This window comes from Vitis riparia, chromosome 17, assembly GCF_004353265.1.
Source record: "Vitis riparia cultivar Riparia Gloire de Montpellier isolate 1030 chromosome 17, EGFV_Vit.rip_1.0, whole genome shotgun sequence".
Lineage (NCBI taxonomy): Eukaryota > Viridiplantae > Streptophyta > Magnoliopsida > Vitales > Vitaceae > Vitis > Vitis riparia.
The window spans coordinates 12,111,310-12,135,183 of NC_048447.1; the positions used below are offsets into that span (position 1 = coordinate 12,111,310).

Genomic DNA, 23,874 nt, shown 5'->3' on the forward strand with positions numbered 1-23,874 from the left:
GTAAATCCAGGCTTTATTAGAGTTGGGTTTGTTGGTTTGGACATATATATAGACACTTGAGAGTTTTTTCAGGGGCAAGACGAATCTGCAGGCAGACATTCATGCTTGTTTGAGTACTAGCAATTAGTCTAAACATTGCTGCCAAATGTTTCCATCATAGGGAGAATATATACATTAATTCCACTATTTTAGCAACCCCCAAATCTCAAGTATTAATTCAATTCAAATTTGTGACATAGGGGATTGAAAAAAGGAAAAAGAAAAAGAAAATAGAAATAAAGGCTAAATTTAGTGTGTAAATCCCGACTCTTCAAGATGTACGATGAAATTTAGATTATCGGACGAAGGTATGAAATAATGGGATGCATAAATAATAGGATTATAGTACAAAAAAAAAATGATCATAAAATATACATGTGACATGATCTGATTAGTCAATATGCACATATTGTAGCGGACTTACATATGTATATATGATTAATTTTATTTACATCCTTTACGATTAAGGGTAAATACAAAGAGTGTGTTTGGTAATGTTTTTCTTCAGATCGTTTTTAATGAAAGCGTTCTTGAAAGTGTTTTTGAAAAAATCATCTGTCAAGTGTTTTTTTTCGAAGTAAAAATGAAATTTTAATTTAGATTAAAAATATTTTTAAAAAACATTGATAAATGAACTTTAAATTACTATTAATTTAAAATTTCATCATATAACATACTATCGGTGTGAAAAATAAAATTTATTATTTAAAAAAGGGGAAAATATATCTTACTAAAATCTTCTTGCTTAAAATCTCTTTTCAAAGCGTTGAAACACCCGTGGGCTTTTCAAAGCGACTGGGCCCTGCAAAACTGCGGGCCTCGGCCCACGTGCCTTGCTTCAACATTGAGATTTTTTTTCATATTCTCATAGTTCCGCCTTCGCCTCATTATCCCTCCACTTTCTCATCAACCAAACGGACGATTTCCTCACTGAAAATGGCATCAACACCTTCGAAATCTCAAATCCTCTCTTTGTTCCGCTCTCTCCTCCGCACAGCACGCGATTTCTCGGACTACAATATTAGAGAATACACCAAGAGGCGTACCATCGACGGGTTCCGCCATAATCGCCACGTCTCCGACCCTTCCTCAATCGCCGCCGCCTACTCCGATGCCGAGTCTCAGCTCCAGATTGCCAGAAGGCAGGTCATAGTCTATTCGCTTTACGTTCCCAAGCTCAAGAGCGTCATGGAAATTAAGCACGCTTGAACCCTAATTTTCATGGTTTGTAGCTTAACTTCAAGTATTTGAATTTTGTATTGAGTGTGGCAGAAACGGATATTTGTGAGTTACGGAATAAGAAAACGGATATTTGGATTTTTATTTATTTTATTTGGTGTATAATTGATGAGTAATTTTTCACTTGGTTTCTAAGTGGCATTTGTAGCCTTTGATGCCAATTTCATGAACTTGCTTCGATATTTTTTAGTTGATGATATAGAAGTGGAATCCTGGGTGATTGGTATTTGGAGGTTTGTCAATATGTTGTGTAATAAGTATTATGGTAAATCATTTTTTGCAGGATTTTGATTTTCATGAATAACTGGTGGGTGATTTTTTTTTTTCCTATTGAAAAATTGATGGTTGATTTTCTTCCTATGTAAAATTGGTGGGTGATTTTTTCCTATTGAAAAATTGGTGGATAATTTTTCATAGGTTTTTGGACTTGTATAGATTTCGAAGTGAAACTCATGGCTTTTGATTTCTTATTTGTAGCCATTGTTATGAAGATTGAAAATTTGGCTATTAATAAGTGTATATTCTTCAATTTATAGTGTAGGATAAATGATTGTGTTAGGTTTCAGCTTCTAATGACTGATTTATGGGTGGGGTTTGAGATTTTATTAAGTTTGAATTTATCAAACTAGTTAAAGTGGCATTTTCAGCTTTTGATGATAATTATTATTATTTTTTGGATTCAATTTGTTATATCGCAAGCTTTTGCAACTAATTAAGAACTTAAATCCTTGGGTATTAAAAGATGGAGATTTCTGAATTTTTTAGTGTGAAACAATTGGTGAGCAGATTCTCATGGGATTGTGGATTTCCATAAATGATTGGGTCTGCTTGTTTTGTAAACCATCTTTTAAACCTTTGAGGGAGCCTCAATATTTGTTGATATAAAGTTTATTAGGTTGATGTTTTATGTCATATTCTTGTCTTATTTGCCTTGAGAAATTGTGCTTCTTGGCTGTAAGGGATGATTCTGATTGATGGTTGAAGTTGGTTTTACCTTCTTCAATGTTCATGGAGTAACAAAATTATGGAGACATAATTTATTAGGGATGATGGAGATTATTTTTATTATAGGAAATGATATTGCTAGAAAATCACTTGGGAAGGCCTGACTTTCAGGGGAAGCAACTCCTGGGAGGTCAAAATATTTTTTTATGTCCATCAAATGCTGTGAAATTTGAACAGGTTTCACAAGAGTACTGAAAAGAATTTGAAGACAAGAACCAAATTGCATTCTCATCTAGAGACCAGCATGACTAGGTCACAAAAGTTTAATTTTTTATTTTTTTAAATTGATCTTCTGATGGTTGTTAGTCCTATATCCTTTACCCTTTGTTACATTGTACATACAAAACGGAAGACTGATGTAAGATTTGACAATCATTACTGTTTGATTTTGTTAAACTAAGAACCATTGTCAACCATCAGCTCACCACTTTAGAATGAGAAAGGGGGAAATTCAATTCAGTAATTTCTCTAGTGTCTAACACATCAAGAAGTTTGAGATTGAAATTCATGTCACCTCTCTTTTCCTTTGTCTGCACCAAAGGGACTGTGATTTCACTACTCCAGATGGTTTGTAATTTCTTTGACTATAATAACCACCAATGAGCTCTTCCAGAATACTAGCTCTTCTATCCTTCTCTGCTCTCTCTCTCTCTCTCTCTCTCTCTCTCTCCTTTCCTACCCTCCAAACCCTCTGTCTTTTTTTTTGTGGGATGGCTCAAGAGAAGAAGCTGACAGGACATCGTGTATTCACTGTTTCAAAACCATCTTGGACACTGAGCACAGATGAAATAACTCTCTACCTCTCTGTCTCTATCTGTCTCTCTCTCTCTTATTGACACCTTTGAGAAGAAAATTCATGTCTACTCTCTCTTCCTTGTTCTGGTACAAGTTGACTGTTATTTCTCATACTATTTGTGGGAAGACTAAATTGAAGCCAAGGACAAGGCTCTGTACATTCACAGTTTCATGTCCATCTTCGAGATTGAGCGCAGATGAAAAACTTTTGTGGTCCTGGCAACATATGGTGCTAGTTCTTATGTTTCATGTTTATCCAAAACACAATTTACTTCCAAAATGAAGACTCTTTTTTCCTGGTCTAATAAGATTTGAATTTTTACCCCTAGAGTAAAAATTGTCAAACAGCTTGTAGGACAAATGCTCATGTGATGCTTTAAGAGAACTGGGTTGAGGTAGAGATTGGTGCTGATTTAATGCTTGAAGTCACTTAAATGTGTATCTATGTGAATTTTCAAAGTATAACAATCAGATTTTCTTCCTTGTGTGTGATGCATGTGTGAAATCAGAAGATAAGTTGTGTTATCAATTGTGAAATCAATACTGTTGTAATTTGGTTACATATTAAAAGTATTGCTGTATAGTATTGAGGAACTGTGCAATTGAGCCAGTACATGTCTAGTCATGTTATAGTTTAACAATTTTTCATGATTCTTTTTCAGTTGGAATAAATGATCAAAGAAGTGTGCACTGTCTTAATCAAGCAGCAACAGAGCAGGAGGGAAAATGGCTGCGTTTAAAATATCCTAGGGTCCAAATGGATTGCCTGTATATTTATATGTGCTAGTATTTTTTTATCTATGTTGCATTCAAATGTGCTGCTGCTACTACAAATCTTTATGGGTTTAAATGATTTTGTTTTGATATAGACAGAGTTGTAGCCTTATCTCGACTTCATGTGAACTCCTATCCCCCATAGTTTTGAATATCTTAAGATAATATCAAGCTGAATAGAAAGATGGGAGCATAGTGGAGTGCCTTGGATCCATGCCCTTGGTGTTTTTGGAGTGAGCATTGGAGAAGAATTAGTTACCCAGCCCTCTGTCTAAGGATTGAGGGTAGGATTCATTTGCTCAGGTATCCGCCACATGCTCCTTTGAGCTGAATTAAAAGAATGTATCCTCAAGGAAGGATGTATCTTCAAGGCTGGGAGCCTGGAAGGCAAGGCATACAATTGATAAACTTTCTGAAGACATTTAAATTATGACATTAGAAATTAGTATGGACCAAAATATTCATGGCTAGTCATTATAATTATTGGCCTCTAATGTTTGCCCTAGTATGTGCCAAGTTTCTAAATTGATTACCACCTGTGTGGCTGTGTGTAGCTGAATTCCTTCTTTTAATATGCCCTACACCATTGGGTTTAAAACCTAAACATCCTAGAATTTCAAAGTCCATTCTCTTTTCTGAATTGCCCGTCTCTTCCATTGAACTGTTCCCATTAATTTCCCCTGGAAAGAATAGTTCTCCTAGTTACTTCTGCAATGCAATTGGTTTTGGTTATGCACATCCAGATGAAGTTTGTGGAATTGCCTAGACTTAAGCCCACAAACAACCCACCTCAATGCCCCCTAAAACAGCTCACGTAGACTCCCAGGACTCAAAAGCTGAGCATGCCATGGCCCAGTGGTGCTAGCATTGGGATAAACGACCATATGCTAATTGTAATTGCTATTTTGTAAGAGGCTTGAAACCCCTGCTGCAACATTTATGAAATAGGAAATAAAACCGATTTGCCTCTACTGTTTTCCATTCTTTGGTGGGTAACTTTTTGGATCAGAATGAGAAAGAGAAAAAACTAATTGCACGGAAAAGAAATGTTAATGTGGTGATTGCAACAACACAGAGGAGTAGGGTTGGTTTTGTTTGATGCACAAAGAATGGCAGTGCCATATCTTCACCAGTGCAGGCTAGGCTGAAAAAGAAGTATCAAGGTTTTTATTGCTTATAACTGAAGGTTTGGTTCTCAACTGCCCCCACTGCCACAACAGGGTGTGTAGGCAAAAAAGGCAGGATAGTATTTAAGAGGAAGAGAGAGAAAGAAGAGAAGTGAGTAGAATAGCACAAAGATCATTAATTGATGATATACACATAAGGGGAAAAACCCTGCGCATGAAAATATTGATCTGCAGGCTTTGCAGCTAACATGGCATCAGCAAAGGAAGGATCGTGTTGCCATCCCCAAGAAAAGCTGACTCATAGAATTGATGTCTCTCAGCCCAGGCCCCAAGCAACCTTTAAATTAATGCCCTCTCTCCACTCATGGGTTTATCATTATCTCCAAAAATAAACCCAAGAAATAAAATAAAATAAAATACAAGTAAGGAACTGTTTGGCTTGATTTCTTTCTCATCTTTGAGCTCTCATTCTCTGCCATCGAACACCTTTCTTCTTCTCTCTGGAGAACAACCTCCATTAATGCTTTTGAGGTTCAATGCAGTGATGCTTAATTAGAAGAGGAGCAGTGTTCCTCAATTGTGGAGTGGATTGGGACCTGAGGGAACCACCCGCTGCTCGGTGCTGTATCCATCCGGTGGTGGTGATAGTGGAGGACGGTGGTGGTTTCTTGAAAGTTGATGGTAAAGGCGAAGTGGGGTTTGCGAACTGAAGTGGTAGTGGTGACTGTATCTCTCTTCCACTTCATCCGAGGGTGGCGGTGGTGGTGGTGGAGGATGGTGGCGGTTCCTTCGAAATTGATTGGAGAGTTGAAATGGGATTACAGAACTGAAATGGGAGTGGTGACTGTATCTATCTTCCACCTCATCCGGCGGTGGTGGAGGTGGTGGTGGTGGTAGTGGAGAATGGTGGTGGTTTGTTGGTAGGTTATTGTAAAGGCGAAATGTGGTTTGAGAACTGAAATGGTAGTGGTGAGAGCGGCTCTGAGGGAATTTAGAAGAGTCCTCATGGAATACGGCACCGGACAATTGAACTCTTGACGTAACAATGAGGATGAGGAGGATTGTCCATAGAGCCTGTTGATAGGTGAAGGAGTAGGCAGTGATGGTAGGGATGGCGGTCGTGATGGAGGAAGAGGAGGAGGAGGAGGAGGAAGAAGAGGAAGAGCTTCTCATGGGCATTGATATTTAAAATGAGAAGAAGGAGAAGAGGAATTGAGAGTGAAAGAGAGAATGAGGAAGGAAGGAGGTGATTCTCTCAACTCAAATATGGATGCAAACAAGAGAGGTGCATGGACAAACCCGCTTTCAATTGCATAAATACAAAAATAACTGCTATACCCACGCGCTTTTATAACTAGTGGTACACGCACCCCTGACATGTGGGCAGGTCTGACTCCCATCTGGTTTTCTACGCTCACAAGTCGCAATAGAAATTTAGAGAAAAAAAAAAACGACCATCCTTCAGTGGCTGTTGGTAAATTCACATAATTTTGAAAATGGAAATTAAGAGAGAGAGTGTTGGAGAGCGCGTGAGGGAGGTACTGTTGGGGTCAACCGGGGAGAGGACATGGACAGGGACTTGTGTGTGTAAACTTGGTACACATGCATGCTTGTGACAAATATAAATATGAGGTATGAACCTTCCTTGTTTTATCTTTATTCCTAATCAATTTCTTTATCTCTTCACTCTAACCAAAACACACACACATGTTGTATAATAATAATACCAAAGAAATGAATGAAATTCCCAACTCCCAATCCCCAATCTTAGAGAAGACGTGATGATATGTTTGGAGAGACGGGGTCTTGAAACAAGTTCATTCTTCAAGGATATTCAAACAGGCATATCCTCAAGAAGCTTCAAAGTACCTTCGAATCTTCAAACTTGGGCTGCACTCTTGATGTTCTATGCATCCCCCCTCTCATATTTTATTTAATTTGAACTATTTTACCCTATTATGGTAGTGGATTCTGGAGGCCTTTTCCTTACTATTTATGCACTAGTAGCCAACAATCCAATTTTTGTTGAAACTTTAACACGAGGAGGTCACTCAATGTTTGGAACTTCTGTGATGTCCTACATCGGATAAGGGAGAAAATTTCTAACGTTATATATGTAGAACCTCCTCTTAACCAAATAGACACGTTTTAAAGCCTTGAGGGTCCCTTTGAGCCCAAAATGGACAATATCTACATGATTGAAATCAGATTGTTACAACTTCTCTTTTTCTACAAATATTTTGGATTCCTTCCTCATTGGGGTTGCAAATAGGGAGATCCATTTATGGGAAACCAGAAACACAACCAGGGGCTGCACAACATGGTAGAGACCAACTGTGGAGAACCCGGATGAGAATTGGGCGGACTAGTCGCAAGAGATGGGCAGATTTGATTACAGTAAAGTAGGGAAACATGAGCAATCAGAATAGTTAGCTGAATATACCATTGGAGTTTTAACAGTTCTAAGCATCAGAAACCATTCTTATACTTTCTGATTGTAATTCCAATTAAAAGGGAGTGTACAGAGAAACAAGATATCATGATAAGAGATCCAAATCCAAAAAGAATGAGTGCACAGCACATATCCATCAGAAAGGAGACAGCAAGGTGGACAAGATAAGTCCTGACAACACCATGGTCTTACTACTTGCCAAGCAAACGACGAGCACGTTGATTCCCATCTTTAATTCTGATACTTAACACATCCACATCATCCTCCATAGGAGCCAAGGCTCGGTTATGACTGCAATCATCAAAGAGACTCTTGTATTACCAAAAATGTGTTTTTGACCAGATGAGTTGATAAAATCAACAAAATAAGTTGGAATTTGATGCAGAAAATTTCAATAAAATCACCAACCTTTCAATTTCAGTTCCCATGTCAACAGCCATGTACTTCAGCTCGTCCAATAGATTACTTAAATCTGAAAGTGTGTCATCTTGCTTTGCATGTTCCACCTGTTTTAACATGATACCATATGAACAGTGACAGTGAGATTGTATGCAGATATTAGTAACCATAAGAAAATGAAACGATTCAAATTTGGTTTCCTAGCAGGGGGCTAGGAATTTGTCATGTATATTTGTACATTGCATTATTTATTTTATTCCAGGCCGACATGAGTATCGTCAAACAATCTTAGTTTAAGTATCAAGAAAAATAACAATTTTAAATGCCATAACCAAACAAAGTAAATAATTCCATATGGCAAGCAAAAACAAATGTAATAATTTCATTTCTAGCTTAGTCCAAACACCCTAGCTGCAGTCTGAATCAGCATGAACAAATACAGACCTCAACTTTCTGCAGTGCATTGGTCGGTTCAGGAGGTGGTGTTCTTGTAGCCAACCGTCCCTTGGGAGCAGGAGCCAATCCTAACTTCTCTCTCTGTTCCATGTGGCTGCCCTTCCTGTAAGACAGATCATCTGCAAAACCAACCAAGTCAAACACACAAAATAAATAAATACATAATGCTTGGTGAACGAGGCATCACCTCTAATTTTTTTGCTAGTATGAGTTTACAGAATGGAAACAAAAAAAATAAATAAATCAGGCAAATAGAGCATAGAAAGAAAATTAACCTCTTGTGGTAATAGGCCCTGTTATTGGGCGGGTCTTTATTGGCTTCCAGGTCTTCGAGAAGATTCCTCCAAGACTTCCCAGAAGCTTCTCACCCTGGAATCAAACATCAAATAATAATCAATGAAATGTCTCTTTTAATACTAAATATCAGGCAATAAAATCCAGCATACCAAAGCAGGAAGAACCACATGACCTCTCAAGCATTTCTGAAAATCCAGCTCAAGATTGAAATGTGGGATAAGCAACATCCTCTAGTTCAAGGAAACATACAATTCATAGCCCTCTACACATCTGGGCCAAAACTACATTCACTACATTGGCTGCTGAAGAACATCTAATTGGATTTGTTTGAATGAGTCTTAACTCTTGGATGTATTACTAACATTATTGGTCAAATGGAGATGCACATGTTCCACTTTCCACCCAAAAAGATGATGGAGCAAAATTATGAAAGATCCTATTCATAAGGCTGTTAGGTTAAAATAAGCATCTTGCATTAAGTAGCCTAAGAGCAAGATGGAAAAGGAGTAACCTACAGATAAATCATGTTGGGACACATGTCAGCCTGCAAAGAACTATTAGGCTGTTCGCAAAAACTTCTCAAATGCTACAAACTACATTTGAAGGTTTAATGCAACTTTTTAAGAGTGTTTGGATTAAACACTCAACCATGGGCCCTGCTTCCTAGCATATAATTTATCTGCATTTTAAAGTAGGGAGGCTCATGCTTTTCCTCAAATGCAATGCAGGAAGCAAATGTTTATTTAATTAAAATTTTCAAAAATGACAATAACTATCTTTATCTTTAATAAAAGCGTTTTTTAAATACAAGTCCCAAACAAAAAAAATTCATCCCACCACAATAGTAATTACTTGTACTTAAATGCTACTCCAAATAGTGTTTATGTACATAGACAAGTTCTTTCCTTCTAGCAATCAAAAACCACATGTACTAGATACAGCAACACCTCATAGAACTAAATAAGGAAGAAATTATGTCTATGAGGACCACTCCAGCTATTAATGGATCCTGACCATCTCTATCAAAGACACAAGTCCTGACATTTTCTAATTCTGATAGTTATTAGTTGCAATATTAAGCCTCTAGATGCGTTTTTTCAGGAAACTGTGAAATCATCTAATAACAGATGTGATGGTAATTATAAAGAGCAAAACTTTGCGAATATTGACATGATTGCCTATAATATCTTTGCAAGGGAATCCTGAAGATTACCTACTCCATTCTCATTAAAAATATCTTTTTAAAAGAAAAAACCAACTCCATCAACTAATGCTGAATGCTGTTGATTTATTATTCATCTATTTCACAGGAACTAAACTTTGACCTTTATGCCTAGTGTATGTGCATACATTTGCAATCATTTTCCTTCCAATCCTTGAGCAATAACAGAATCTAAACCCCATATGAAGAAGGCTATATGCTAAAAAGATGACAGAGGGAAAAGTAGTTACTTTGCCGATGCAGATTAATTCCCATTCAATTCTATTAACATGACTAGAAATCCTATATAAGAAAATCCTTAATTCATAAGCCATGCACACATACACAGAATTCCCATTCTGAGATTAAAACAGAATTAACCCTTGCACAAAGAATGCTATGCACTATGAAGATGACTAAAGGCAATCTCAATTCTTATCTTAAATACCCTTGATCTGAACACATTTCCAAATCTATATATTTTATAGCTAGGAACTTCATCCTGAGACATACAGATTTCAACAGAAGCATATACCCAAGGAAACAACAGACTGCAAGATATATAAATAAATAAATAAATAAATAAAAATTAAAAAAAATAAACGCGTTGATTTATCAGAAAGTTCATCTTATGATTCATCACTTTCCAAAATTTTTTGCTTCTTAACTAATTTAACACACTTCTCATGTTATAGCCCATCTCTAAGCAGACAAGGAAGGTTGGTGAACAAGGAAAGCCATACCCGGCTGAGATCATGATCCATGTCAGCAGCATTCATGTGGGTCCGGGTAATTTGTTGACCCTGCTGATGCAAGGTGACCAAAGTCTTAGTGGCATCCTCTCTTATATCCTCTGCAATCTTCAGGCAGTTGTTGACCATCTTTGTATTCTCCTCGGCCTTGTATACTGCATAGTTCTCCAACTCTTGCACAGATTGATTCTCTATTCCTCCTGAGTCATGGAAATCATTCTTGTACTTGTTTCTTTCTGATGAAAGAAGAAAATTTGAAGATGAAGAAGAAGACCCTTTTCCCACATCATCATCGAATGGGTTGGGGTTAGGTTGTGTAGCTAGCATAGGTTCAGAAGAAGTCCTTCTTGAGGGTTTAAGGGTTTTCTTGCCATCAAGGTCATCATGAGAATCAAAAGGGTTGGTGCTAGAAGAATGAGGATATCCAGGGTCAACTGAGTTATGCTTAGCAAACTTATGCAAGGGGGATTTCTTCAAACCAAACATTTTTTAATGGGTAGAAGCAAAAAATTTAGTGGGCAGTTGATCCTCGAATCAAAATAAGGCAAGAAAACTACAATATCAAACTTGGACAATGTTCCTGTAAAAGCAAGCAATATTAACATGTGAGATGATGTTGGTAATAGAAATAGTAATAATCCAAACAGAATGACCCATAATTCACAGTGAATTCAATTCGAATTACTGAAATCATCTTCAGTAGGATGAAAGTATGATTCAGAAATGAGTTAAGATGACCATCTGAAACATAACAAGAATAAGAAACCAGCACAAAAAAATGAAAATGGGGGAAAACAAAGCGACCAAATTAAATTCCCCAAGCACAAAAAATATAGAAAAGTTCATCAAACAGACCCTTTCTTTCCGCCATTCTTCAAACGAGTATTTTCAAAAAGAGTACAAGTCAATCGAGCACGGCCTTTTTTTTCGTTCTTGGAAAGAAACGGTTTGGGGGATAATTGAAAAAGATATTAAAAAGAAGGCCAAAAGCAATCAAAAAACCCACCAAATGTTTGGTTGCCGAGAAACTGCAGGAAAAAAAATATATCAAAACCGATCTTTACATTTTTCCTTTGATTTGATTCACAGAAAGAAAAGAGCAAAATAATCAAGTCGATTGGAACTGTAAACTTATTTGGGAGACCTAAAGTTGACTTTTTGTTTCTCTTAAAAATATAAAACGTAAAATGGGGAAATTTCAAATTTCTTTTTCTCTAAACTTTTCTTCCATTTTCTTGGCAACCAAACAGAAGATAAGTAAAAACAAACACAAACCCATGAAAAAGTTCACATGGGGTACCTGAAAATCCGAATTGACAATCGAAAAACAAGTACATAAAAATATCAGCAATACTTTCAGATCACCAAAAGAAAAACATGGGTTTTCGTTTGGACAGCAAGAAAATGAAGTCCAAAAGAAAATTAACCACCCAATCTTCACAAGAAGAGCAAATCACAAGAAATTACAACAAAACCAGATGGATAAAGTGCTATAAAACAAAAACCAGGAGCAGAATAAACACAGATCAAAATAATCAAGGTGCTCAAGTACCTAAAATTCCGAAGAAAAAAAGTTGACACTATCTTGGATGAACACAACAAATTTGAACAGACCCAGACACATAAAGTGGTCTAAATCAAAACCCATATAGATAAAACGTTCTAAATCAAAACCCAAAAACAGAACCAACAGAAATCGAAGAATCCATATGCTTCAGTACCTGCTATCCCAACAAAAAAATGAAGACGATCTTGGATAAACTCAAGAGCCACGCTGCCTGAGAGAATGAAAAAACGAAAGCATATATAGACTATAGAGGGGGAAAATTCAAAGGGAAGAGAGAGGGCAACGCGTGTCGTGGTGAAGAAAGTCTTGGGGTCGGAAATTGGTGAGAAATTGCACAGCGAAAAGTACCAAGATCAAATGGGGTGTACGTGGATTAATTTTTATTTTTGTCTTCCAATTTTTTTCTCTTACAAAAAAAAAAAGCTTTTATTTTATTTTATTCATTCTTGAACAAATCAAACATGGACTTTTTTCAAGTAGCCAATTTAGACAACGGTGGTCCATTTCTTCTCTCTCTCTCTCTCTCTCATTAATTGATTGATTGATTGATGCTTACCACTCATATTCATATATCATTTTTTAAAATTTTATATTGAAATCACATCCTAAATTATAAATTGGTAAAATTGGAGAGCCTTTATTTGAAAGTTTAATTAACACATTTGAGAGAATTAAATTCATTTATCCCTTCAAATATTTTTTTTTAATTTCAAAAATTTTCAAAGAATTTGGTTTAGGTAGATAATCATTTTTCAAAACAATTTTAAAAACATGGTATTTTTATTAAAACAAATTTTGCTTTAAAAAATATTAAAACTCTATTTAGGACTATTTTTAAGAACACCTTTTTGTTTGTTAAAAAAAGAAGAAGATATTTTTAATAATAAAAAACTGTTTTCTAGCCTATTATTAGAAAACATAAAATAAGACATTTTCATATAACATTTTGTAATTGTTTTCACTTGTTTTTTTATCATTGTTTTAAGAAATAATTATACAAATATATATATAATAATTAAAAATAAAGTTGTGGATATAAAAATTATTTTTAAAATATATTTAAAACTATTAAAAATAAATTAAAAACATTTTAGGTTCTTAAATAGATTTTTTTTTTTTACAATACATCGTAGAGCAATTTTTAAAAACTATTTTTTAAAAATTATTTTCAAGAACCGTTTTTAAGTACAATTATTAAACAAGGCCTAAACAACTGTTTTTAAAAAATATTTTGAATTTTTTTTTTTTTTGAAAACTTAATACCAAAATAGAAAATGTTAAAAAGGAAAATCAAGAGAAGGTTTAAAATGAATTATTCTTTTTATTACTTACTACTTAATTTAACCATAAAAAAAAAAATAAAAACCCATTTTCACATTTCACAACTTGCTTCTACCCATCCATACCCCCTTTTTTTTTTTACTTATAATATTGAATTGGTATTTTCAAAATTTTCTTAAAAAGCCGTGTTCTAGAAAGTTCGAAAAAAAAAATCACTTAAAAGAAGCCTTATGTTACATGATATTAAAAGAATAGTAACATTATGTATGTGATATGAAAAAAATTATTCCCTCATTTTCTTGATTTCAGCCCTTTTCTATATTCATTGAATTCATAGTCATAAAAAAATGGAACGACTTTTTTATTATAATCTCCATCTAAATTCACAATATTAAGTAAAATTAGATATATATTTAGTTCATATATAATGAGTCATAACATTACATATGCATGTGTTTTTTTTCTAACGCAACCCAATCATTCGTATCTTAGGTTCAATTGGATTTTAAAATATTTTTCGAAACATTTATAAGAAATTGAAATCATTCTCTAGAACATAATTTCTTTTTTATTTAATTGCATGTCATAAATCGTAAATAGATACTATAAATTTTTTTATTCAAATTAAAACTCATAATATTTAACATCGGAATTGGCTTAACAATAATAGAATATTTATTGTAGGTATGATATAAATGGCACAAAGGGAAATTTGAGGAAAAAGATCTTCTAATTTTATGTTATTAAAAGAATAGTAAGTATATGGAATAGCAAGATTATATACATGATATGAAAAAAATAATATTAATGTAAATAAAACATTATTTCATATATATTTGAGATAAAATATTATCTTAAAAAGAATAATTTATTTAATTATATATATAATAGTATATTTTCTATAATTTTGTGTTTATTTATTTGAACTATCTAATGTTTGGTTGTTTGTTTGTTTTTTTTAATGGGTAATTAATTAGTTTAAAAAAATTAATCAATTTGTGGTTTATTATATATATTTTAAAATTATTTATCTATTTATTTATCTGATTAGTTTTGGTTAATTAATATTTGTTTGTTTTTTAAAATGAGTAATTAATTAATTTAAAAATAAATTCAATGATTCATGAATCCATGGTTATTTTATAAAAAGAAAATGATTTATTTTTACTTAATTAAATAATGATATATTAAAGGGTCAAAGTAGTTGTAGAATTCATGATGAATGAGTTAAATGGAGGAGGAAAGGTCATCACAAAATGTGGAGATATTTTTTTTTTGTCGTATATGAAATTGGACCCATTCAATTATTAATAATGCAATAAATAATAATAATAATAATAATAATAATAATGTAATTATAAATAATGTCCATTAATGAGTGGAATAACTTTTAAAAATAATTTGAAATCCCAGTGATCCACTTAACAATAGAAATCTATAAATAAAAATTGATTAATTTATAATGACTCTTGTTTCTCTTATATACAAAACCATATTTAAAAAAAATTATTAGAAAAATAAATTTCAAATTACATAAGATTTAATGCATTAGATTTATTAATTAAATTTTAAAAATAACAAAATTTATGAACAAAAGTTAGTCTCAAACTACTATAGTTTTTATTTTTTTATGTTTATTTATATAGAATCATTTTTTTTAAGTAGATAAATAAAATTCAAATTAAATACGTTGGATTTATTAATGAGTTTAATAATATTTAAAAATAATTTAAAATTCAAATATTGAACCTATTAATATTAGAAATTTATAGATAGAAATTGGTGCATATTGACTCTATTATTATTATTATTATTATTATTTTACATATAATTATATTTTTATAAGTTTTTCTCACTAAAAAATGAACTTTAAATTAAGCGGTATTTTTATATTGAATTATTAATGGGTTAAAAAAAATTTAAATTAAATAAGAACTCAAAAAAATAGATCTAATCATTATAAAAAATAATAATTTAAAACTAATATAATAATAAGTTATAACTTTATTGTTTTTCTTATATATACAACTATATTTTTTTGAATTTTCTCACTAAGTAAATAGATTCAAAATTAAAACATAATTAATAATTTAAATTACTTAGTTAATCTTTTAATTTTTAGGAATAATTTGGAATTCTTACCATTTTAGAATTTTGTGTTCATAATTGTTGGCTCATTTACATATTAAAAAAATTAAACTTTATTTCGTTATTCATTTTAAATGAAATATAATTAACAAATATTATTTTCAAATTATTATTATTATTATTATTATTATTCATTTTCAAAAAAAAAGGAAGAAATCAATTAGTTCTCCATAAAATATCCATATTTTTTAACATATACCTAAAATAGCATTTTTATATAAAAAGCATAATTTATAATTTTATTATAATATTACTAAAAACTATTAAATTTTAAATTATTTATAATTACGAAATTAATTTTATTTTTAAAAGAATATAAAAATTAAATTTACAATATCTTTACAAAATTAAAATACAAAATTATTTTCGTAAAAACTTATTCAAACAAGGTTTTTTGCTTTTTATATTCAAAAAATGTTTTAAAAGCACTTTACCAAACACCTTTATTTTTATAAAATTTTAAAAATTTATTTTTTGTTTTTTTTTAACTTAAAATAAATTTTTAGAAACAAGTATTGGACAACATGCTCAAAGGGGCAACGGGCCCCAATATTTTATAGAAGAAAATGAAAGTAAAAAAAAAAATGTATCTTTCTCGTAGAAGTTCTTTTAATAAATCTTTCACAATATCAATATATATATATATATATATATATATATATATAGAGAGAGAGAGAGAGAGAGAGAGAGAGAGAGGTGTGAATTGGTATAAATGGTGGTGGGGGGGTCAAACTTTGCTAGCTTTGATATATGATTATGTCTATGTGTCATTGTAGGAAACGGGTTTTAAAAGTTAAGAAAAGTCGGCTAATTATTAAAATTCTTGTGACCACAATCATCTAGTTGGCTGTCTTTGTGGGCCCCAACACCCCCATCTTTAGCCTAATGTCATCTCCAACATCAAAAGAGGGTTAAATTCAAATAAAATATGTATAGTCTTAATCCTATATATACAAAACAAAACATGTCACCATCTTCTCAGTTTCCATCCAAGAAGGAAGACCCATTCTTCTTTTTCCATCTTCTGGACACTGAAACAAGACCTGCAAGAGAGGTAACCCAAGAGGCCAACTCTTAACCTCTTTGACCTTCACATGTTCTTCATTTAATAGGATGATCTCGACAGGTTGCCTTTATCTTATGCAATTGGACTATTTTTCTTTTTAATCCCACAAAAATGGATAAAGAATAGAAAATTGGTGGTCTCAGATGAGGGAAAAAAAAAATGCACATTCAGCACTTGACCAGAATTTATCATCTTCAAAAGTGCGCATTCATGTATATTTCTCTTCATCTTAAAATGAAGACCAAAATTCAGCACTTCTCTACCATACCCAGAAAATATCCAATTGTTTTTTCAAATGTAGAAAGCTTTAGGAAGCTGAGGAATGTAAGCAAACAACCCAACAATCCAGCTGCTGCAGAAGAGGAACATGGCATAATGCAGCCCCATACATCCAGATGATTTGGCTGCCTTATAAACTGCTCCTCTGATTCGAACCAACGCAGATGTTTTGGCTTGGAAAGGATAATGAATATATCTTGGGAAGCAGTTCCCACTTCCCACTTCCCACTTCATGACTCTACAACTCCAGAAGTTGTTTCCATCCGGAATATTGCATGGCCACTGTATGGAAGGTCTGCAGAACTACAATTGTCAGCATATTAGAAGATCAAAGATTTTTAATTAAAGAAGTTGGAAAAGAAACAAATTTCATTGCACAAGAGTAAATGCTCAAACACTGGTTCAAATAATAATTAAAAAAAGAAAAAAAGATGTCTTTGGTTTTAGTTACTTTACCTAAATAATACTGTCTAGGAGATCTCATTCTATCTAATATTTCCCTTACTTTTCTTCAAATCAATTAGGTTCCATCTTCCAGATTTCATCACTTTCTCAGATAACCACAATTATAAAATCCTCCCACCTCTAAAAGGAAGAAACAATTTTCCAGTGTTCAATTGCCTAAGTCAAGACTTTCTTTATGTTCAGCCGATGTGAGCACAGATATTTGTGAGGGCTCACAATTTGTCAAGTCTTTATTGCAGCCGCCATCTGCCATCTGTATAATTGACCATAGTTGGATATCCAGCCACTTACCCAACATACATCAATATGCTGAAAGCAGCAGGAACAACGACGGCATTGACTATGGCCTTATACTCAGTTGATGCGGGGAGCAAGTGGTATTTGGTAAGTTTTAAAGATATAAACCAGCACCTTTAGGTGAACAAAAATCTCTCTGATGTGAAAATGAGTGCACTGATTCTGTTAAGTGCTATTTATGGCTATGAAGAACCAGAAATGTAAGAACTTTACAGGCAATTGAAGGAAGATGAGCTGGAAATAAACCTATTGGCAAATGTTCCAAATGGTGGGCCTCATAATATCTGTACAGCCAGTTCCTATGCTCCACGGACACGCCTGATAGCAGCATAGGATTTTGTTTGTTCTTTCTGAATCTTGATCACAGAAACAGGAAGAGTTTTTTCAAGATTATAAAATAAAATCTCTTCTTAGAGAGGGAAAAAAATTAGCAAATATAAAAAATCAATACCTGTGCCTCTAACTCAGCTATTCTCTGTAAAGATGCTTGTTCAATGCAAGCACGGCGTTTGCACTCTTCTTCAAGCATACCTGTAATTTGGTACCTTAACTCAGCCATTTCTTGAGCTAGGTCCTCTGCTTCTTCCTTTGCTTTCAACTTTTCTTCTCTCAATTCTTCCTAGAAATCATTTTCATTATGACTTTCAGAATTCACATATCAACATCTTCAAATTGAAATGGAAGTATATATCTTGGAATAAAACAAAGACCTTGTTCAGAAACAAGCTGCCTTAAGTCTCATTTTCAACATAGAGTTGAATTATTTATATACCTGCTAGAGTCCTATGAGTTCTCATGGAGGGATGTTGTCTAAGGAAATTAAGGTTTCTTTTGTACAACTAAAAGAAATACAACATGATGTTCTGTTGACAAGATAAACCATTGGATCATAGGTTGATCTCTCAAAACATTGTCCAAGTCAAATATGCCATGGATCATCGTACCTTGAGCTGCTTCACAAGAAGTTCATAGCCATGGATTTGATGTGACATCTTCTCCATCTTCTCCTTCGAATCTCCATCTGATGTTGCTGATACTGCCAACTTTGGAAACACAGGAACCAAAACTTCCGCACTAGTGCTTCAAAATAGAATTGAAATACTAATAAGGAAGTAACTGGGATAAGTGCCAAAACAAAATATATAAAACCTATACTATTATTAATACTTAACAGGACTTAGCAAACAAAACTTAGTAGGAGGTTTCATTCTAAACACAACCTTGGCAAGAATTCTTTAACTGGACATATTCGATGCCTCTTTGTTGAATCTAGGCTAAGAATTGCAGGAGTCAAGTTTATGGCCATAAGCATTGGCACAGAAAAAAGGCAACAGAAGTCAATGAGAGATTACATATTGAGAATAATGATTTATGAGCTACTCAATTTCTTTCTTATCTTCATTGATTTTTGATTTATTGAAGATCTTTGTTACCTTCACTGTATGATTTGGCAGTAGGAACATGTTTCATTCCTCAATCAAAATTTCCTTCTTGTTTCTTAATTCAAAATTTTCTCCTAAATCAGTATTTGCATGTTTGTGCCAACCATCTAAAACAGGATGTGGTCTTCACATCATCAAAACAGGCGCAAGTACCTAATGCAAAAATTAATTACAGGTACGAAAGCGGTACTTGCACATTTCTGACTGTTACTTGTTACATCTAAAATGAAACTGTCCACGTTGGTGATAAACCATCAATCAATGGCTCCACCAAAGACAAAACTAAGAATAACTGACTATCCAATCAGCAGAATGTGCTGGTTAACAAATTATCTTTCTGACAATCCAAAGCAGATGATGTCTCTGGGGCTAGTATAACTAGATTAGATAATGCTCTAAATGAAATTCTTCAAGTGAGAATTAAGTGACCATCAAGCTTAACAATCAGAAAGGCACATCTCTTTTCCCATCATCATGCAATTATATAACATAGTTCACTAGAAATGATAAGCTTGCACATTAAAATGATAAACAAAAACAATAGTAAGTTGTAACTAACCTCATTTCTGTTGATGGGTTAAATTTGCTCTCTAATTCACCAGAAGAAGACTGAGTTTTTAATTCAGATTCATCCTTGTTTTCCAGCCATTCTTCTGTATGTTCCTTGATCTTTTGACGAAGTAAGATGGCATCCATTTCAGATGTTTTAAGCTTTCCCCTAAGTTCTTTATTTTCCTTATCCAAACACTCGATCATTTTCTGTGCATCCTGAAGCTGGACCTGAAACTCTTGAATCAACCCATTCATTTTAGTTTTTTCTTCACTGGCTTCATCCTGTAATTTTTAGCTTCAAAGCAGCTCTGCTCTAAGGTAATCATTTCAAGCTTCATGCTTTCCATTTCACATTGAAACTCTAATGTTACAGATGAAATAGACTCCTCTAGTTTATCTATGCACAGACTAGACATTTGCAACTCCACTTCTTTGTTCTCCAATTCCTGCATCAAGAGCATGCACTCTGAATTTGACCTCTTCAGTTCCTCCATTAACCTGCCAATCATATCCTCTAAATTATCCTTGTCTGCTAGTTTTAACTCAAGGCTGTGTACATGCTCACCCAGACACTTCACCTCTGCATCCCTTGCATTTAGTTGATCCTGCAGGTAATCTACAAGGAAGACTGTTATTAGGTTAAGCCAAATAAGACAATCCTAGAGCCTCAAATCAGGAATATACTGCAGTTCTTCATCCATTAAATTTCAAGAATTCTCACAATCAATATGTTTTTCTTGAAAATAAATGCATGGATGACAAGTACTCTTGAATAGAATAAAGACGCATTACAAGATTATTATGGCTATCACGGTATTCATCAAATCTCATGTAGTTGTAGTCCTCAACAGATCAGAGTTACAGAGCTAACAAATTAGGACAAAGGTAACCAAAAATTTGATGTTGCATATAAATGTTCGTTTCCAAAGAGTTCTAGGGTGATAAAAAAAGCATGGTATCTCATGAGATAGTAGTACAAATAAAAACATGCAGAAGCCAATCCTAGGGTATGATTCTGTGTTTTTCTTCCTCTCCTCAATCTTCTGATGACAATTCTTAACAGCTTCCACACAGAAAGAAACTCTAATCGAAAGTGAGTATCATCCAAAACGAGTTAATAATGTAAGCAAATGAGTATAGTGAAATAGAAGCTAAATGGGCACCACTACCTATTTCTTGAGAACAGTTCCTCAGCTCTCTTTCCAACTCTTGGATGTGTTTCTCGTCTTCGGAGCGGGCTTCAGATAATGTTCTCACATGTAACTCTAATCTCTGTACCCAAAACACACACACACACACACACACACACGCACAAAAAAAAAAAAGAAAGAAAGAAAGAAAGAAAGAAAGAAAAGGAGATATCAGATAGTTTGCAAGAGAAGTTAAATTCTTCAAGCCTCAGTGTTTCATTGCAGTAGTATTTTATAAGAGACTTATCAATGAGCTATTCTATTCATAGGGGATGAGGCATCAGGGGAAGGGGCAGGATTATGGACACTAACCCATGTCACACATCTCCATAAGTTTGAGCTTCGAAAAGATATCAGATATAATAAACCAAACTTAGATATGAAATAAATTAAATAAATTCATCAAGTAACCAATAAATAAATATTACCCTAATCAGCTCAAAGCTTTCAGATTGTGACTCTCTCAACATGTTTTTTTCTCTTTTTAGCTGCGTTTGAAGAAAAAAGCACACAGTAGAGGAGTTGATCAGTAGGACATTTTACAAATATCCAGATAAACTGTTTAATGAAATAAAATAAGTCTGCCAAGTGGCAACAGCACATGTGGTGTAACAAATAACCTAGCAAGCCATTTTTTCTGGAAAAAGCAATAGTCAAGAAGTGCAAGTTTTAATGAACTCATTCACACTGTTATGGGTTATAACAGGAAAGATGCACATCTTAACATGACTTCATTTCTTTGCCATCACCAATTTTTTTTTTACATATCCAGGAGGATACATAGAGGGATTGAATACTTTAGAGGGGCAATACACCAACACTTATTTGGATAAGTACGCAGATAATACTATAGATAGAAGAAAGGCCGAAACTAGCCACCATACACTGGGAGTATACAAAGGGAACCAGGCGGACAGAGAAAGGAAAATGAAGTGCAAAGAACAAAACCACCTGCCCACAACTACTTGGCTCCTAACCAATCTACAAAATTGATCAAAGACAAAGGAATTCCTTCTACATGAGTCCTAACAAGGTCCAATAAGGAAAACAAAAAAGCAGACTTAAGAGAAAAGGGACAGAAGTCATACCTGTTTACATCTTGTTTCAATCTGTAAGAGATCCTCAATGTCATAAGAGGAGTCGCTCTCACTCTTGGAACTACTAAACATCTACAGTACAAACACAAGTGGCAAACACCCATTATTGTGATATCATTGTTAACCATGCGAGATATCTAATTAATTCAAAATTCTATATCATGTGATCTGAAGACAAGTGTTTATGTTCAGAAGTAACAAAAAGAAGAAATGAAAATAAAATGTATCCGCAGACTCTTGTCAACAAAACTTCACCAGTCATAACTTGCTTCTACCTATCAACATCAAAACAAGTGCACAATGTGTTCTTATGCATTTCAACATATTAAGCATGACACCTGGACGCATTACAACTTGAGACTTTATCAGCCATGACTTTAATTTGGTTGGCGTAAAGACTGTCCTGCCCAAATGCAAATACTGGAACAGTGTCCATAATTATTCATAAATCATAACATTAATAATCACCACATAAAGGAACAATCCTCATAATTTTCCTTTATTTGAAAATATTAAAAATAAAATCTCATTCATTATGGAAATAGGTTCTTCTAGTCCTTGGGGCTTGGCTCAAGTGGTAAAGTGTTGGGGAGGATTTGTAAGAGGCTATAGGTTCAAGTTCCAATGGGAAAATTTATGTATAAAAAAGAAAAAAGAAAAAAGAAAAAAAGGAGGAAACAAGCTCTTCTAGCATAGATGGTTCCATGGTTCCACTCAAAATCCTTCAAGCATTCAACAAATAAGAAGTAACTTAATTCAAGTTGACAGTACTCAAAAGATGGGAGAAAGACCAAAAAAAGCATGATAGTTTTTTCTTTTTAACAGATAGTGCCTTGAATAAAACCATACAGCAGAAAAAGATTCATCCGACAGCGTCAATAGATTTGCCCCTTGCCGGCAACCAACCAACATAAAACAAAAACAATGGAATGAAAAATAACAAATCTCAATCTGCCCTGAATCCCTTCAATCAAATTTCTTAATTATATATAACAAAAATGAAGTTCATTCAATCCACAATTAATTCTAGGATCATGCTATGGTGCACAATCTGTACCATATCTCTCATTCTCAACCAAAGAGAATTAGAGAGGTGTAAGCTAGCTAATAATTTGATCACAAACAAATTTTTTTTCTTAAATATTCATTGATTTGAGACATCCAGCTGTTGAAAGTGGTGCCTTGGACTTCTCCATAATTGTAAGGTTCCGAAGCCATTCTGCAAACAACTCCCAATCCCATAATTTGAGCACTACTTCAGGGATAAACAAGAAATGAAAAACTAGGATGATGATCAACCCATTCGCCTACTATTTAAGCCACTGACAAACAATGATTAAAAAAAACCCACAAAAAAAAATAAAAAAAATTAAGGTTTTGATTCGGGCGATGGTACAGTAACATCCGGTCAGAAAAGCCCCTAGATTTCAAAACCCAATCCAAACAAATGGCACAAGAATCGAAATTCGTCAACAAGGCAACCGATTAGAAGTCAGTACCGACTTGAGAGATTGGTGTGAAGATTACCTTTGTAGGGTTTTGAGGAGATGAAGAATTAGAATGCGACAGCTCCCATTTGGGAATTCTTCGCTTCAGACAGAATTCAAATTTGAGAGATTAGGGTTTTGGCAACTGAATTGCAGTTTCAAAATGGGATGGATTGAGCTGGCACAAGATTCGAGTCGGGTTTCCCTCCCCTTCTTCTTTCCTTTTTTTTTTGTTTTTTGGGTGGGGTGGGGGTTGCTTTTTCTACCATTTGGATTTATTTTCAGCACCACGTCAGATAATAAATTATGTTTTTTCAATCAACTTTTACAAAAGACTAGCCTACCAAAATAGCTTACAAGAAGGAAACAGTAGAGACTGTAATCTTGGATGTCACCTTTCATCTCAGTTAATAAAAAAAAAAATTTAATTTAGAAAATTCTCATACAAATTTTTAATATTTTATATA

General features: G+C 33.7%; 4 protein-coding genes across 4 annotated transcripts; 1 reads left to right on the forward strand and 3 right to left on the reverse strand.

Moving 5' to 3' along the window:
* Nucleotides 1–909: 909 nt before the first annotated feature.
* On the forward strand, nt 910–3,996 carry LOC117904510 (LYR motif-containing protein 4). Its single transcript, XM_034817140.1, has 2 exons — nt 910–1,263; nt 3,741–3,996. The coding sequence occupies exon 1, from the start codon at nt 976–978 to the stop codon at nt 1,246–1,248; it is 273 nt and encodes a 90-aa protein (XP_034673031.1). The 5' UTR covers nt 910–975; the 3' UTR covers nt 1,249–1,263; nt 3,741–3,996.
* A 1,556-nt stretch (nt 3,997–5,552) lies between these two features.
* Nucleotides 5,553–6,152, reverse strand: LOC117904094 (inactive histone-lysine N-methyltransferase 2E-like). Its single transcript, XM_034816615.1, has one exon. It carries the CDS (start codon nt 6,150–6,152, stop codon nt 5,553–5,555), a length of 600 nt encoding a protein of 199 aa, XP_034672506.1.
* Nucleotides 6,153–7,430: 1,278 nt separating this feature from the next.
* On the reverse strand, nt 7,431–12,422 carry LOC117904509 (SNAP25 homologous protein SNAP33-like). The gene is made up of 6 exons (XM_034817137.1): nt 12,258–12,422; nt 10,528–11,116; nt 8,562–8,655; nt 8,275–8,405; nt 7,840–7,937; nt 7,431–7,722 (listed from the first exon to the last, which is right to left on the reverse strand). Exons 2-6 carry the CDS (start codon nt 11,020–11,022, stop codon nt 7,623–7,625), a joined length of 918 nt encoding a protein of 305 aa, XP_034673028.1. The 5' UTR covers nt 11,023–11,116; nt 12,258–12,422; the 3' UTR covers nt 7,431–7,622.
* A 5,458-nt stretch (nt 12,423–17,880) lies between these two features.
* On the reverse strand, nt 17,881–23,646 carry LOC117905146 (FYVE and coiled-coil domain-containing protein 1-like). Its single transcript, XM_034818062.1, is given in 9 exon segments — nt 17,881–17,995; nt 18,091–18,258; nt 18,584–18,719; nt 19,641–19,926; nt 19,929–20,249; nt 20,803–20,905; nt 21,252–21,311; nt 21,912–21,992; nt 23,448–23,646. Coding segments are annotated over 8 exon segments (1,212 nt in total). The 5' UTR covers nt 23,448–23,646; the 3' UTR covers nt 17,881–17,938.
* Nucleotides 23,647–23,874: the final 228 nt, after the last annotated feature.

Excerpts from the sequence above, each read along its gene's own strand:
- LOC117904510 (XM_034817140.1), top strand. The coding sequence starts at position 976 with ATGGCATCAACACCTTCGAAATCTCAAATCCTCTCTTTGTTCCGCTCT.
- LOC117904094 (XM_034816615.1), bottom strand. The coding sequence starts at position 6,152 with ATGAGAAGCTCTTCCTCTTCTTCCTCCTCCTCCTCCTCCTCTTCCTCC.
- LOC117904509 (XM_034817137.1), bottom strand. The coding sequence starts at position 11,022 with ATGTTTGGTTTGAAGAAATCCCCCTTGCATAAGTTTGCTAAGCATAAC. Across the intron at positions 8,406-8,561 it reads AGGGCCTATTACCACAAGAG|ATGATCTGTCTTACAGGAAG; the intron begins GTTAATTTTCTT and ends TTGGTTTTGCAG. Across the intron at positions 7,723-7,839 it reads ATGGGAACTGAAATTGAAAG|TCATAACCGAGCCTTGGCTC; the intron begins GTTGGTGATTTT and ends TGATGATTGCAG.